We start from the raw sequence: 16,665 nt of genomic DNA on the forward strand, positions 1-16,665 counted from the left end.
AATGATTAACAGCAGAAATACAGCACTGTTTACCTAATCTCCTTCCTCCTCACTAGCCCTTATTCTTGATAACATGTCGCAACTATTTATTTTCTCCTCGCCAACCGTTTCCCCTAAATGAAAATGCAATATGAATTTGATGCCAGATTTTTTTTTCCTTTTCATAAACACGAGAAGTTATAAAAGATGCAATCCAGCTTGCCTGGAAACTTTGGCTACAGCAGGGTTCAGACTAGGTTCACAAACATGATCCACTTTCCTTGATGCTAGGTCCAGCAGGCTTTCCTGAGATTTGGTGACCGATGAATGACCTTACCCTGTGCTGGTCTCCCATCTCATTCCAAGAAAGTACAAAAGGCGGGGATTTTCACACATCCACCGAGTCCCTGATATGTGCCAAGTACGCAGTAAATGTTAACTACTACCTCAATTACTGCAACTAAATGTAGGGCACTAAATGACCACCAGAAGTTTTGTCTATTGTCAATAAAGGAAACGTTCAAATTTTTATGAGCTTATTTGTACCAAACTGTTGACAATTACCAGGAAGCAAAATCTTATCAGATTAAGATAATGCTCCAGAAAATGGCAGTTTCTCCACTTAATTTATGTATTAGAATCAAAGGGGAAGACATAAGGGGGGTGCATGAAATCCATTGGTGATAGATTAGGGAGGCAGGAGAAAGCGAAGAGAGAAAATCTTTGGGATTGGATAAAAGTAAAACAATAGACATATACTTCTTATACATAGGCAAGCATAAGATAGTTAACAATTCACAACATGATAATAGTAACAATGAGAGGGTTTGTTGGTTCCTGGTCTGGTGGGATGCCTGTCCTGAGAGGGGAGCAGGAAAAGAGGATTACCCTTACATTGCAAAGGACCGTTATCAGGTAAATTATTGTAGATGCAAAAGATAACAAACAGGCTCAAGTAAGGTACACATTGATCTTTGTTAGAGAAGAAGACCTCCTTCGGACATGACTACCCACTAGTAACTGCTTTTAGTTAGAAAGTTTTAATTTTAGACCATCCTGTGTGGTTACTTTAGGTCTCTGAGTCTACAAGGCCACTATGTAGACACTTCTGAGCTTGTCATGTTCAGCATGTGGCCCCTTTTTCTTCTATGCTATCTCTGAGTGCTTCTCAGAAGAATGCAATGAACGCCAGCCACATTTGTTATCACATAGATGCAGGAAGGATCCCCAATGCTGACATGATCCAATCAAGCTCTTAATCCTCAGGATTAAGGTTTGTATGTTCAGAGGATTGCTATTAAAAAGCAATTTGTGGCCCTGGCCGGTTGGCTCAGTGGTAGAGCGTCCGCCTGGCGTGCAGAAGCCCCGGGTTCGATTCCCGGCCAGGGCACACAGGAGAGGAGCCCATCTGCTTCTCCACCCCTCCCCCTCTCCTTCCTCTCTGTCTCTCTCTTCCCCTCCCACAGTGAAGCTCCATTGGAGCAAGGATGGCCCGGGCGCTGGGGATGGCTCCTTGGCCTCTGCCCCAGGTGCTGGAGTGGCTCTGGTGGCGACAGAGCGACGCCCCGGAGGGGCAGAGCATCGCCCCCTGGTGGGCAGAGCATCGTCCCCTGGTGGGCGTGCCAGGTGGATCCCCCGTCGGCGCATGCGGGAGTCTGTCTGACTGTCTATCCCCGTTTCCAGCTTCAGAAAAATACAAAAAATAAAATTAAAATAAAAAATAAAAAAGCAATTTGTAAGGCTGTTGGTCATGGCCATACAGATTCGCACTGAATTCGGGCAGACAGTAAAGGACCTGTGGAGACAGAAAATGGTGGGTCATTCTGTTTATTAGAATCTCGCAACAGTGGAAGAGCAAGCAGAGAGGGAAAACCACTTCCCTCTCTCAGGGCTGATGAGCAAACAGACCAGATGAAAAATCCCGTCTTGGGCAAACAGTAGCAAAAAATGGCCCCTCCCAATTCTATCAGGCAATCCGCAATCTACAATCTGCTGTCCTGAGGGCAAGCACTTGCAGCTTTAGCCTATACACACATGATGCTGCCCTGGGCTCACACACCAATCAGGCAAAGTACAAGCGAGCAAGCCTAATACACTTATTTGCCCAACACGATTCTTCCAGGAAACTTTACTTTTTCTATAAGAAACACCAAATGTCTCGTAAAGGTTTCAGAAAAGAAGGACTTGAACCACAGGAAAAGTTTTGACAAAAGATATGACATGTGGGTTGACCTCTAAATGAAAAGTGGAAATTATTAAGTGAAAATGAGAAAGATATTAGAGGTTAAAAAAATATGGACCAGGCCACAAAGGTGAGAACAAGAATGAGCATAGAAGAAGATTCCATATTGTGCAGTTTTGAAAGCTAAGTTAGAGGAAACACCACGTTAATGTTAGTAGTATTTAATACTTAATCTTAGATCTTAAATACTACCATTTTCCAGTATATTGTTCTTTACTTTTACAGTGACTGTTTCAAATTTCACTCCTGTTTTAAAAAAGATTTGTTTGCTAGTGTCCTTATTTTGTATGCATCTTTCATCCTGAAATGTTCCCTTAATTTTACTGAAACCCCAAATTCCATTTTCTTTCTGTTGTGAAATGCTGAACTTCTCAAAAAAGGCTCCTATGTTTCCTCCTTATTCTTTCTCATCATTCACTCCGCACCCCCACTTTTGTGGCTTTCCATCTGGCTTCTTCTCACTGTTCCTGACCAGCCTCTTTGAGGCATGCCCTTGTCCTCAAATCAAAATTTCATTAAGCCATCCCTCTTGATTTCTCAGCAGCCTAGAATACTGTCAACCATCTTCTCTCTGAAACTCTTCTTCTTGGCTTTTATTACCCTGAACTTTCCTGATTCCCTAGTCTTACTAATTGCTCTTTCTTGGTTGTTGTAATCTCTACTTCCTCCTTCTCATTTCTGAATATAGATACATTCCAGGCTCTCCTTTTCAAATAATGTTTTTCACATTTTTTTATTTTTTATTTTTCTGAAGTTGGAAATGGGGAGGCAGTCAGACAGACTCCCGCATGCACCCTACCGGGATCCACCCAGCACGCCCACCAGGGGGCGATGCTCTGCCCATCTGGGACATTGCTCTGTTGCAACCAGAGCCATTCTAGCACCTGAGGCAAAGGCCATGGAGCCATCCTCAGTGCCTGGGCCAACTTTGCTCCAATGGAACCTTGGCTGCGGGAGGAGAAGAGAGAGACAGAGAGGAAGGAGAGGGGGGGGTGGAAAAGCAGATGGGTGCTTCTCCTGTGTGCCCTGGTTAGGAATCGAACCCGGGACTCCTGCATGCCAGGTCGACGCTCTACCATGGGGCAGGGCCTGTATTTCACATCTTTATCTTACCTGCCCTCATGACTTTATTCCATCTAGGAGGAGAACTATCCCGTAACTACATCTTTATCTCTGATTACTCTCATAAATGCAGTCTCACATTTTTGTTACCCATTGGACACCTTACAAGCACCTTATACTCAGCACATCCAAAGGGGAACTTTTCATTTCCTGACCAGAAGCCTCACCTTCTGATCCCAACATTATAATCTAGGCTCCCAGGAATAAAATTTCAGACTCACCTTCAAACTCTTTCTCTCCATCCTCCTCCTATATTCAATCAGTTCATATGTTGTTTGTGTTAAATTTTGCAGTGTCTCTCCCGCTATTTCTTTTCTATTTCAACTGCCATCAAACCAGTTCAGGTCAACATCATCTCTCATGTGGACTATTGCAGTGGATCCTCTGTTCAGTTCTTTTCCTACTTCCACCTATATACTACCTACTGTTGTGAGAGAAATATTCTGTGTTTGGTCCTCATCACTTCCTTGCTTGAAAGTCTTCAATCTGTACTCACTGCCTGACAAATAAAGTTTAAAATCTCTAACACACCCTTAAAACCCTCCATCGCCTGATCAGATGGTGGCACAGTGGATAGAGCATCGACCTAGGATGCTGAGGTCCCAGGTTCAAAACACTGAGATTGCTGGCTTGAGTGTGGGCTCATCTGGATTCAGTGCAGGCTCACCAGCTTGAGCATGAGATCATAGTCATGACCCCATAGTCACTGGCTTGAGCCCAAAGGTCGCTGGCTTGAGTCCAAGGTCACTGGCTTGAACAAGGGGTCCCTGGCATGGCTGGAGCACACTCTTCCAACCCCATCAAGGCACATAGGAGAAGCAATCAATGAACAACTAAAGTGGCGCAACTACGAGTGATGCTTCTCATCTCTCTCCCTGTCTGTCTCTGTCTTTTTGTCTTTCTCTCTCTCTTTCTCAAAAAAACAAAACAACAAAACAAAAACTCACCATGAACTCACTGTAATGAATCTTTCCAGACTTTTTCCCATCACTTCCCATGCTTTATCCAGGCCAATTCAGACAATGTGCTATTTCCTAAACAAACCTTATTTTTGCTGCCTCTTCAAAGCACCTCTAAAAATTATTGAAAACTCAATTTAAAACATTAAAAAGTTTGAAGGAATAAACACCTATAATTTCACCATTTAAGACAACTGTTTCCTATTATTGTCTGGTCCTTCTCTGCAAGAATTAGGTTTTAATAAATGCAATCATAAATTCTTGTTATTCCATATTCTATTCTTACTTAAGATTATATTTTAAGACTTTCTGTTCATAATTATCATTACAAAAGACTCATTATATTTGATGTACCATAATTTATTTTAAATTTTCCTAAAATGGGGCATTTTAAATGCTCACAAGGTCTTGCTAGTGCTGACAGTATAGGAAATAATATAATGAATGGCTTTAAATTAAAAATCATTTTGCTCAAGTTAGATTAATTCTAGGAATGGACTTACTTGGTTAAACAAGCTGATGACCCTCTTATTACATTTCTCAAATTATCTTTTCCATTTGGAATGTCTTCTCCCTATTCTTTGTTGCTAATTCTTACTCATTTTTCAGCGGTAGAGCGTCGGCCTAGCGTGCAGAGGACCCGGGTTCGATTCCGGGCCAGGGCACACAGGAGAAGCGCCCATTTGCTTCTCCATCCCTCCGCCGCGCTTTCCTCTCTGTCTCGCTCTTCCCCTCCCGCAGCCAAGGCTCCATTGGAGCAAAGATGGCCCGGGCGCTGGGGATGGCTCTGTGGCCTCTGCCTCAGGCGCTAGAGTGGCTCTGGTCGCAACATGGCGACACCCAGGATGGGCAGAGCACCACCCCTGGTGGGCAGAGCATCACCCCTGGTGGGCGTGCCGGGTGGATCCCGGCCGGGGGCATGCGGGAGTCTGTCTGACTGTCTCTCCCTGTTTCCAGCTTCAGAAAAATGGAAAAGAAAAAAAAAATCATTTTGCTCAAGTTAGATTAATTCTAGGAATGGACTTACTTGGTTAAACAAGCTGATGACCCTCTTATTACATTTCTCAAATTATCTTTTCCATTTGGAATGTCTTCTCCCTATTCTTTGTTGCTAATTCTTACTCATTTTTAAGGACTCAAATAACTATAAACTGTTCTTTGACAATTTCACTGCCTCCTCCTCTTCCCAAATGGTAGTCATCCTCCTCACATCTGAGCTCTTAGCACACTGTTCTGTGAAAGGTGTTTCTTTCATCCTAACCATTCTGAATTAATGACATGTATATCCATTTCTTGTGTCTAGTAATAGACCCTGGGCTACTTGAGAGTCTATCTCTTAATCTCTCTTCTCTCTTAATCTCTTCATAACTGCACTTAGAGATTTTCCAGTATTTCAAGCTCTCTTATGTATTTTGTTTGTATTTTACCCAGATTTCCTATGTGTTTTAAGTGGAGGGCAGATTGAGAGATGGAAGAAACTTGTGAAATCAGTTCAGTATAACATTTTGACGAGAAAACCTTGGGACTCTTGTGTCTTCTTCCCTCAAAAAAAGAAAAGAATATATTCACTTGTGCTGCACCATCTCAAATTTCCCGTGCAGGCTGGGTTTCATCCAAAAGGCAGCAATATCAGTTTAGAAGATTTGGAAGTCTGGTTTCATAAACAAGATATAGGGAAGACCTAGGAGACAGTTTGGGTCTTAATCCTACTTTCTCCTCAGTGGTTCTTTTAAGATATAACTGTTCTGCGCCTATTTTCCCAAAATGAAAGGTTAATTTTTACCTTATAAGTTTTGGGTAATTTGAGATTTACTTTTGCTTCATCATTCCCACATCATGTTAACATGAGACACACTCTTAGCTATGATCTGAGCCTCCCATTTTCCTCACAAACAGGAACTCAAACCATTCACTCCCCATTAATGTGTTGCCAATTCTGGTCTTAAATAAACAACTGCCACACTTGTTCTTTTCGCATTCAAAACACACACATGCCATGCACATGTGTGCATGTACACACACACACACACACACACACAGTGAGTTATACAACTGAAGTTGATTACCATGAAGTTGTTTTTCAGTCCAATGAGAGAAAAATCTGCAACAAATTTTAGAACCACGAGGAGAGTTTATTCACAGATTCATTTCTATTACTCAGTCTGCTCAGCTACAATGTCAGTGCAATATTTTTACTTCCAACTCAGCTTTCTTTATTTCCAGAGAATATTTTATTTCCTCCATTGTTAAGCCATTTTCTTTTAATCTTTGCATAAAGTTCTCTATAGCTTTGCAACGTTCCATACTCTCTTGAAAGGCAAGCTGAAGAAAGAAAAGTTTTTGTTAGTTACAGTTTAAGAACTGAAACCAAGCTAGATACTCTGAAGGTAAGAGCAGTGTTTATATCTCTGTATAGGAGCTCAGAATCAGGCTTACTTAAGTAGAGATCTGGGTCTTAAACATGATGCTTAAATACACTCATTATTATCCAAGTATGTAAACATAAACTAAAAAAGGAGTCTCAATGAAAATTGATCTGTTCATGGTGTTTTAGAGTCTAGAAGAATTTTATAGACTTTTCAGAGCAATACTTCCAAGTCTCAGATATGATTTTATGTATTTTGCTCTATAAAGCACATGAGACAACAACTCCTACCAACAGAGGCTCCCGAGGTATTAGTGGTGGTGGTAGCAAATAGGAACTACCACATATAAAATGTGAGTTAATAGTTTATGGGCCCTATTCTACAGTCAGGCCAAGGAAAATCCATTCAAAACCATCCCTAATTAGAACAGGGATTTACTAAGCATGTGCCAGGAGCAATGGTAGGCCATGGAGACACAGCTGTGAAAAAGACAGACAAGAGCCTGCTACTTACAAGTGCCTTCTCATACTCAGGCTGTAGAGTTGGTTTGGGAGCTTCCTGGATCAGCTCACAGACTGGATGGGCATTGTTCCACTCCCCATCAATGCACTGCCTGTGTTGTGCGCCCACCAAGTGGTATCTGAACAGAAATTAGAAAGGCAACAATGGTTAGCCTTTCCACCTTCTGAACTGGGCAGCGAAGCCTGGTTTTGTGTTGTTGTATTTCGGTATTTTATATTGTGGTAGGAGACCCACCTCTCTTCCCCTACTCAATAAGGCATGCTTAAGTGATCTCAGTAGTGACAGAGTAAAACCACTCTCCTGAGGTGTAGAGAGGACCCAACTGATAAGTCAACCCGTGAAACATGGAGAAGTGAGAAATTCTGAATATGTGTGCCCACACATACAGTGTTTGGTGGAGAGGGTGAGGGGAGAAGCTCTTCATTCAGGAACTTTAAAAAAGCTTCTGCCATCTATGCTCTAAAAAGACGTAGGAAGCTAGAGACAGTCTTCCAATAAATGTTAGTGGCCTGACTAAAAAGGAGCTGCAGCTTTTAATCAGAAAACATGAGAGGTAAGTGCAAAGTCTGGTATATAATGAATTTGAAATATAGTGAGGGCACATAGCCCTGAGTTATTAAGAATGAGGCAAGAGAAAGAAAAAGCTAGGAGATCCATAGGTGGGGACCAGGCAGTCTAAATTAAGGTTAGAGTTTAATGAGTGTATTTTAAGGATCTATACTCTTAATTGTTCGATGTCTTTTTTTATTTTTGTGACAGAGAGATAGAGAGAGGAACAAATAGGGACAGACAGACAGGAAGGGAGAGAGATGAGAAGCATAAGTTCTTTGTTGTGGCACCTTATTTGTCCATTGATTGCTTTCTCATATGTGCCTTGACTGGGGGGGGGGGTTGGCTACAGCAGACCGAGTGACCCCTTGCTCAAGCCAGTGACCTTGGGTTCAAGCTGATGAGCCTTGCTCAAACCAGATGAGTGCGTGCTCAAGCCGGTGACCTCGGGGTTTCGAACCTGCATCCTCCACGTCCCAGTCTGACACTCTATCCACTGCACCACCGCCTGGTCAGGCTTAATTGTTCTATTTCTACAGTTCCATTTGTTTTGCATTTCTTTGAATATTTTGTTTCAGGGTTCTTTAGAAAAATATACATTTATATTTTATTTTGTCTTACCTAAGAGAAAAAAATGTGATACTTTAAGTAGGATAAGTAGGAAGATTAGTCTGTCTTCTAGGGATTGAGGGGAGCTGGAACCAGAAACAATGCTCTCTAGTCAAGGGGTAAGATCTCATATTCAAAGGGCTGTATACACTCACCTCTCTTTACAGTGATAAGTAATGTTAGATCCTGAGTTGAAATTCTTTCCTTCAAAGTAGCCATTAGTTAGATTCTCAGGATGGCCACAGTGTCCTGAGAGACAGGAGTGACAATAGTGAAGTCCAGTTATACTTAACTATCAGCACTCCCTAAGTGCAATTGTCTATGCCAGCGCCGCTATCTTCATAGCAGCACATGTGGGATCTAGGGACATGTACTCCATTCATTTCCTTCTGGTCAAAATCATATTTGCCCATGAGAAAGACTGCTCCTTGGGCTCATCCTGAGTCATTAGCCATTTGAGTGTACTTTCTGATCAGCAGGAGCTTGAAGAAAAGAAGTTTAAGTTGTGGAGATGTTAATTGTCAATGTACAAGAATAGAAAATTTAGACCATAACTGGTTGGTCAGTTTGTAGGTAACTAAATGTTTTCTTTTTTATTTTCTGAATTTTTTACAACAGAGATGCATTACTTGAGCAGTTAGTAAATAATTGTTAAAAGATCAAAAGCTGAGTTCAAAAGCTATATAGAGGAAAGGGAAAAGAATTTCAATGAGTTGATTAAGGAACTCCAGTTTGGATAGGGATTTTCTAGTGACCTTTAAAGGCATAGTTTTGAACTAACGGAGATGATACGGATTTTGGGTCTGAACAGAAAAGAATTTACTTTATTCAGGGAGCTAGGGAGCTTCTCCTAGAATTGGGTAATGAACTAAAACAAAAAGATATTCCCTAGCTGGTTGACTCAGTAGATAGTCAGCCCAGCGTATGGATGTCCCAGGTTCAGTTCCCAGTCGGGGCACACAGGAGAAGCAACCATCTGCTTGACACAGGTTTAAAGTACTTCCCTACTCTCTCCCCCTTCTTTCCCTCTTCCCCTCCCACAGCCAGTGGCTTGATTGGTTCGAGCATCCCCTCAAGCACTAAAAATAGCTTGGTTAGTCCAAGTGTAGCCTCAGATGCTGAAAATAGTTTGGCTGATTTGAGCATCAGCTCCAGACGGGGCTTGTCAGGTGGATCCCGGTCAGGGCTCATGTGGAGACTGTCTCACAATCTCCCCTCTTCTCACTTAATAAATAAATAAATAACAAAAAAACACAAAGATCCCTCATTTAAGAGCTAGGGTAGGAACTACTGAATTAAAAAGTAAAATAGAGCCTGGAAAAAACAAGTACTTTAAACCTGTGTCGAGCTAATGATGTAGATGATTTTATACACTTATAGTTTAACAGCATGTAGTAAATAAAACGTATGTTTCAGTAACCCCAGATTCCCTAAATAAGAATCTGTATAGTTTGTGCTTTTAAACTGCCTATTTATTACTTTAATACCTATTGTCAAAATACATCCAAAGAGTAATATTACTATCTTTCACTGACATAAGTGGCTAGTCCCTCATATCCTGATTCAGTAAAATAAATTGTTACTAATTTTAATATCTATTTCTGTAATTATTAGTAATGTTTCATATTTTTTATAAACAAGGAATATAAATATTATTTGGGGATAATTCTGGAATTTTCTATCCCTAAACTTCTCTTACAAAACTAAATATACTCGTACCCTATGATCCAGCAACTTTACTCCTTAGTATTTTTTTTTTTTTTTGTATTTTTCTGAAGTTGGAAACAGGGAGGCAGTCAGACAGACTCTCGCATGCGCCCGACCGGGATCCACCCAGCATGTCCACCAGGGGGCGATGCTCTGCCCATCTGGAGTGCTGCCCTGCTGCAACCAGGGCCATTCTAGCACCTGAGGCAGAGGCCATGGAGTCATCCTCAGAGCCCGGCCAACTTTGCCCCAGTGGAGCCCTGGCTGCGAGAGGGGGAGAGAGAGACAGAGAGGAAGGAGAGGGGGAGGGGTGGAGAGGCAGATGAGTGCTTCTCCTGTGTGCCCTGGCCGGGAATCGAACCCGGGACTTCCACACGCCAGGCCAACGCTCTACCACTGAGCCAACCGGCCAGGGCCCTACTCCTTAGTATTTACCCAAAGGGGTTGAAAACTTATGTCCACACAAAAACCAACCTATGATGTCTATAGCAGCTTTATTCATAACTACCAAAACTTGGAAGCAACCAAGATGTCCTTCAGAGGTGAATGAATAAATAAACAGTGGTATATCCAAAAACAAAATATATTTAACAATAAAAAGAAATAATCTATCAAGCCATGAAAAGACATGGATATAAACCTTAAACGTATACAGTATTATAAAGTGAAAGAAGCAAATCTGAAAAGGCTACAGAACTGTATGATTGCAATTACATGACATTCTGAAAAAAACAAAACTATTAAAAAATATACTGCTCACAAAAATTAGAGTATATTTTACAGCTTCATATTTTTTTTTGAAATATCCCCTAATTTTTGTGAGCAGTATATATATCAGTGCTAGAGAGGGGTAGGGGAAATAGCGAGATGAATAGGCAGAGCATAGAGGATTTTCAGGGCAGTGAAAATACTATAATAATGCTATAATGATGAATATATATCATTATGTATTTGTCCAAAACCACTGAATGTACACCAACTGGGAACCCCTAATGTAACCAAAGTATGGGTTTTGGGTGATTATGATGTGTTAATGTAGATTCATCTTTGGTAACAAATGTACCATTCTGGTGAGTGATGTTCATAATGGAAGAGGCTATGTATGTGTGGGTGGGAATTATATGGGAAATCTCTCTACTTTCTTCTCAATTTTATTGTAAAACAAAACTGCTCTTTAAAAATTTGTTTTTAAACAAATACATTTGCAATGTTAGATATATTATATACTCTTCTAAATTAAAATTTTAAACTAATTTTTATTTATATTTTTAAATTTAAAATTCTTGTTAGGATTACATTGTAATAGCAAGTCTGCCCATCTAGGACCATGGCATATTTTTTTTCTTTTATTCAAATCTTATTTTATGTTCTTTAGTAAATTTTCATATGGGTCTCATGAATGGAATTATTTTTATATTTCAATATTCACCTAACAATTGTTTCTAGAAGGTAAAACTCATGAGTTTTCAATATTTATTGTGTATTTAAGAATAAAGTTTATTGTAGAATTTCTTGGATCTTTTAAGTATATTTTGCAACTAATAATATCCTGTGAGTCAGCAGTCATTCTAGGAGTCTATACTACAGGAATAACATCATGGACATAGATATATATATGTGTGTAAACATAAATGTGATAATTTTGTTCAGCATTGTTTGTAATGGGAAAAATATGGGAGTAAAGTAAGGACTCATCAATATTAGAGATGCAGAATAAATTATGGCATATCTACATGCAATTATTAAAAAGCAGAAGATAGAGCTATATACACCAATATAAAAAAGACTTATGTATATTGATGCAGTTTTAAAAGTATGTACAGCAAAGTTCAATTTTTGTAAGTATATATATGTGTAGGTGTGTATGCATGCATTTGTTTATTTTAAATGTCTGAATAAATATAAGAAAAAGTCATGAAATAAACATACCTAACTAATTACCTCTGAGAGTTGTGAATTACAGTATAGAGGAAATATTTTCAACTCATATCATTTTGTAGTGGGTGAGTTATGGTCTTTTTTCCCTTGTTTTTGTGTATTCTTCAAATAAAAACTTTAAGTCACTATCTTAAAATTAAAAAAAAAGATGTCCCAAACTACCCTGTATTAGTCGGAGTAGGACAGGAATCCTACTTGAGAAAAGAAAAATGTGTTTACTGTTTGAATGTTGCATTTCATTGGCATACACCACCAGAGTAGAGGCTCTGCACTGTGGGCTCCACTTGCTTCTTGGCTGTCTGTGGGGATGAAAAGGGGGCCACATACTAAACCTGACAAGCTCTGGGGAGACCTGCATGGTGGCCTTACAAACTCCATGGCGGTTTTACCAACTCAGAGACCTGAAGTAACCACATAGGATGGTCTGAAATTAAAACTTTGTAACCAAAGGCAGTTCATGGCGGATAGTCACGTCCTAAGCTGGTGTTTTTCTCTATCAAAGGTCAATCTTCCTGTTAACTGAGTCTGTCTTTTTGTATCACAGATAACATACCTGATAACATACCTTTGGAATATCAAAGTAATTTCCTTTTTGTCCTGACCCCTCAAAGCTCAGCCACTGTACCAGAGCAGAGACCACAAATCCCCTTATTGTTATTATTATCATGTTGTTAACGGTTAAGTATCCTATACCTGACTATGTAAAAGAAGTATATATCTATTTCTTTACTTTTTATCCAATCTCAGAGATTTCCCTTTTTTGCTTTCCCCCACCTTCTTAATCTATCACCAATGGATTTCATGTAACCCCCTTATGTCTTCCTCCTTGATTCTGACCTGTTCCGTTTCTGACCTGCTCCGTTTCCTACCTGGGCCGGTTCACCCCAACCGGCCAGGTGGTCCCCCGCTCCCGGGAGGTCACCATATTGATGCCGAACTTAGTGCAGACACGCGATGGGCATAGTGCTCTACAGCCCAGAACTCCTGAGCTCAAGCGATCCTCCTGCCTCAGCCTCCGGAGTAGCTGGGACTACAGGCGCACGCCACCACGCACGGCTTCCTCCTTGATTCTGATGTAGAAAATAAGTGGTGAAACTGCCATCTTACGGAGCATTTTCTCAATCTGTTAAGATTTTTTTCCTGGCAATTGTCATCAGTTTGGCTCAAATAAACTCATTAAAAAATTCTTATAGGTGTGGATGTTTCTTACGTTGACACCTCTAAGGTACTAAACCCTTTCCCAGCTATCTATATATCTATATATCTATCTATATCTATATATATCTTCATCCAGCCATATATTTCTTATCATTTTTACTTCATTTTGTTTTCCCAGGTGGAAAAAGAGGAGAGAATTCAAAGAGATGTGAATTTGGTCATATGAATAAAAGGTAAACATTCTGGTGTGCTTTACTCTGAATATATTGAATAAGATAGATAGATAGATAGATAGATAGATAGATAGATAGATAGATAGATAGATTAGATAGATAGATAGATAGATAGATAGATAGATAGATAGATAGATAGATATAAAGAGGAAAGCATGTGGTGAATGCCTAGGGTGTCACAACTGATCAGCATCTTTGGTTTTGTGTTTCCTTGTACTTACTGCTTTTGCAGATGGGAAGGGGAGGCAGCCAGTTGTGGTCCTCTAGGCACTGGCTCCAACTACTGCCCTTAAGGATGTAGTTGTCGTTGCACTTAAACGTGATTTTGTCTCTCACATTCACAGGCCCCAGAGAACTACACTCGCCATTCACCAGCACAGGGTCAGGACAGTGGCCCACTGAAGAAGAAAACATGCAGTGATCTGAAACAGCCAGGATGAAACCCACCACAGCAAACACTAGATGTCCTCAGGTTTCATTGAGAAAACAGGAAATTAGGGCTAAAACTGCACTTTTTAAAAGGGACTGGTACCTGGTACCAAACCATATCAATGCAGGATGAGAAAAGACTGAGTTGGCCTAAGTGTGGCAGAAAAGGACTTGGTCATGCTCTGAGTGACAACTGGCACTTGAACTTACTAAAAGTAATTAAGCATATAACTGGAAATTACCAAATAGCAAATTCATTATCCTGTTATGTAAAGCATTGCTTAAAATTCTTGAGACTATGCCTGAGGCAAGTGTTTCCTTCCCCTTTATCCAGCCATATATATTTCTTATCATTTTTATTTCATTTTGTTTTCCCAGGTGGAAAAAGAGGAGAGAATTCAGAGATGTGAATTTGGTCATATGAATAAAAGGTAAACATTCTGGTGTGCTTTACTCTGAATATAAAGGAGAGCTATTCCAATCATTCCTAAAAATAGCTTTAACAAAGAGAATATAGACCACTTTTTCTCCATCTCTACAGACACTACAAATGAGTTTTGTGAACCTAAGCAAATCACTTGAATTTCAGTTATCACATTTGTATATTGAGAACATAAATTTTTCCCTGTTCCAAGTTGTATGATGAATGAAGTAAAAATGATACAATATATTTTCCTCAAATATAATAATAATGCAAAGCAGAACCATATGAAAAAAGTTACCTATGTCAATGCTTGTTGAAGCTGGCTGATAAGTACATATAGGCTCATTTGACTCATCTTTCTTTTGTATAAGTTTAAAATTTTCATAATATAAAAATTTTAAATCAGTATGATATTAAACAAATTACTGCTTTCCTATAAATTTTACTATATTGTAGATATGCTTTTCTTCTTGTAGAGGTGATTGAGCCTATTAACAGCTGATCACGTACCATCTAAAAGAAGTTCTACCACACAGTACTTTAAAAATGGATTCCTAGAAATTGGAAAATTTTTTCTTTTCTTTTATTTAGAAAATTAACTTTAATGGGGTGACATTGATCAGTTAGAGTATATAGGTTCCAGGTAAACATCTCTATAGCATTTGAACTGTTGATTGCATTGTGTACCTGTCACCCAAAGTCAAATTATTTTCTGTCACCATATATTTGTCCCTCTTCACTTCCTTCCTCTCAGGGAACCATTTTCTTACAAAGTTTTAACACGGACCATGGAGGTATGATGTGAAAGAAAACAGTGACAAAATGGACAAAGAAGCAGAAAGATCAAACTTACAGCGGCACTTGGGAGCGGAGGCATTCCATTCCGTAGAGGCATTGCAAAAAATGGTGTCCTCTCCTACCAGGTGATAGCCGTTAAGACAAACGTAAATCCCCACAATTTGTCCTTTCACTTCCTTTGCAACAAATATGCTATTGTCCACTGAGGAAAGTTCTGGGCAGCTCTTTGCTGGAGAGAGAAAGGAAACAGATTTATCAGGCATTTTACATGCTGTGAGGAAGCCCTTATTATTATTAGATCCTCCATCTGACTATCTTTTTCTAGATTACTGATGCTGATTCCTTGTACTCTTCTTTGCTCACATACATCCACATCCCTCCTTATCCAAGGATTCCCCAAGTTTTGTTTTTTTAAAAAATAACAGGAATTTCACTCAAATCCAGCCGCAATTTTTCCACTCCTAAAGAAACAATCCCCTTTCCAACTGGCAGTCCGGAGTTTATAACATATAAGACCTCTCAAGATTTTGACACTGGTACTATTTTTGCTCCTAAAACAGAAGGGGAATGCAAACAGGTAGCCACCTACTTATAGAACAGAATCATCATTAAATATTTATAAGTCCCTATGGAGTACAGAGAATCCAGCCAAGTAATTTGAGATTTCTTAATACATTTCATTGATTTAAATTTCACTAAAACCCTAGACATACTGTCTCATAACCCACAAACTGATATCAATTGTCTTGAAAACTGAGCTTAAGAAAAGCATACGTACCATATGAGCCAGAAATCAGCCACACAACCACAAGATAGCACACAAACTGAAAAAACATCTTGTGATCAATTGCTTGACCCAGGCTGCAGTTACCCAGCCCAGACACCTGGTTTGGATCAAAATAGATCTTCTAACACCGTTTAAGATTAGACCAGCCAACGACCTCCCTCCTAGAGAAGTGGTTGTATTGATTACTCCTCCCTGGAAAGAATGGCCCCCCTCCAAAAAAAACCCTCTTATAACAGGAAATAAAAACAGTTATAAGGAAGAAGGAAGTTGGTACAGGGAGGGACTTTGCAAAAATACAAAGGAATGGTAAAAGAACGGCCAGTTTTAAAACTCAGTTTCACAAATTGCCCAAGTTCTGTTCATGCAAATCCAGTTGACCAGTCCCTTTGAACTGCAGGCTTATCCTTCCATGAGAGACAAGCCAAATGGTCTTGCCATGACCTTCACTTCTGTCAATATTTGCCAATGTTTAAAGTCTACCTTTAGCAACTCTCTCCAGCATTGTGGGTGGAGGAAGGGGTGTCAATCCCCTGATGCTTTCCCAAGTAAAACCCAACTCTGGGTATTGCCCCGTGCCCCTTTCTCAAATACCAGAAATCCTAAGGCTGTGAGCATCACTGAAGGCTGAAAGCCCAGAGAAGTCAATTAAACTTGTCTCTGATCTTCCAGATTTATGGCTTCTCATGGAAGGAGCTGGTCCTGATTGATTTCAAACCTGAGAACTCGAAAGTCCTGTCATGACACATTGTCCTCATTATATATAGCAAGGCCTGTGCCAGGCTTCCCATTCTGTGGGCCTTCCTGGGGCAGGACTGGGCCTGAGTTTGGAGTCAACCGAATGGA

At 40.0% G+C, this 16,665-nt stretch overlaps 1 protein-coding gene across 1 annotated transcript; it reads right to left on the bottom strand.

Annotated features, from left to right (window-relative positions):
* Positions 1-6,413: 6,413 nt before the first annotated feature.
* C4BPB (complement component 4 binding protein beta) lies at positions 6,414-16,208 on the bottom strand. The gene is made up of 6 exons (XM_066255147.1): positions 15,814-16,208; positions 15,091-15,264; positions 13,606-13,782; positions 8,504-8,597; positions 7,182-7,308; positions 6,414-6,624 (listed from the first exon to the last, which is right to left on the bottom strand). Exons 1-6 carry the CDS (start codon positions 15,869-15,871, stop codon positions 6,481-6,483), a joined length of 774 nt encoding a protein of 257 aa, XP_066111244.1. The 5' UTR covers positions 15,872-16,208; the 3' UTR covers positions 6,414-6,480.
* Positions 16,209-16,665: the final 457 nt, after the last annotated feature.

The sequence above is a fragment of the Saccopteryx bilineata genome, chromosome 2 (genome assembly GCF_036850765.1).
Source record: "Saccopteryx bilineata isolate mSacBil1 chromosome 2, mSacBil1_pri_phased_curated, whole genome shotgun sequence".
Taxonomy (NCBI): Eukaryota; Metazoa; Chordata; class Mammalia; order Chiroptera; family Emballonuridae; genus Saccopteryx; species Saccopteryx bilineata.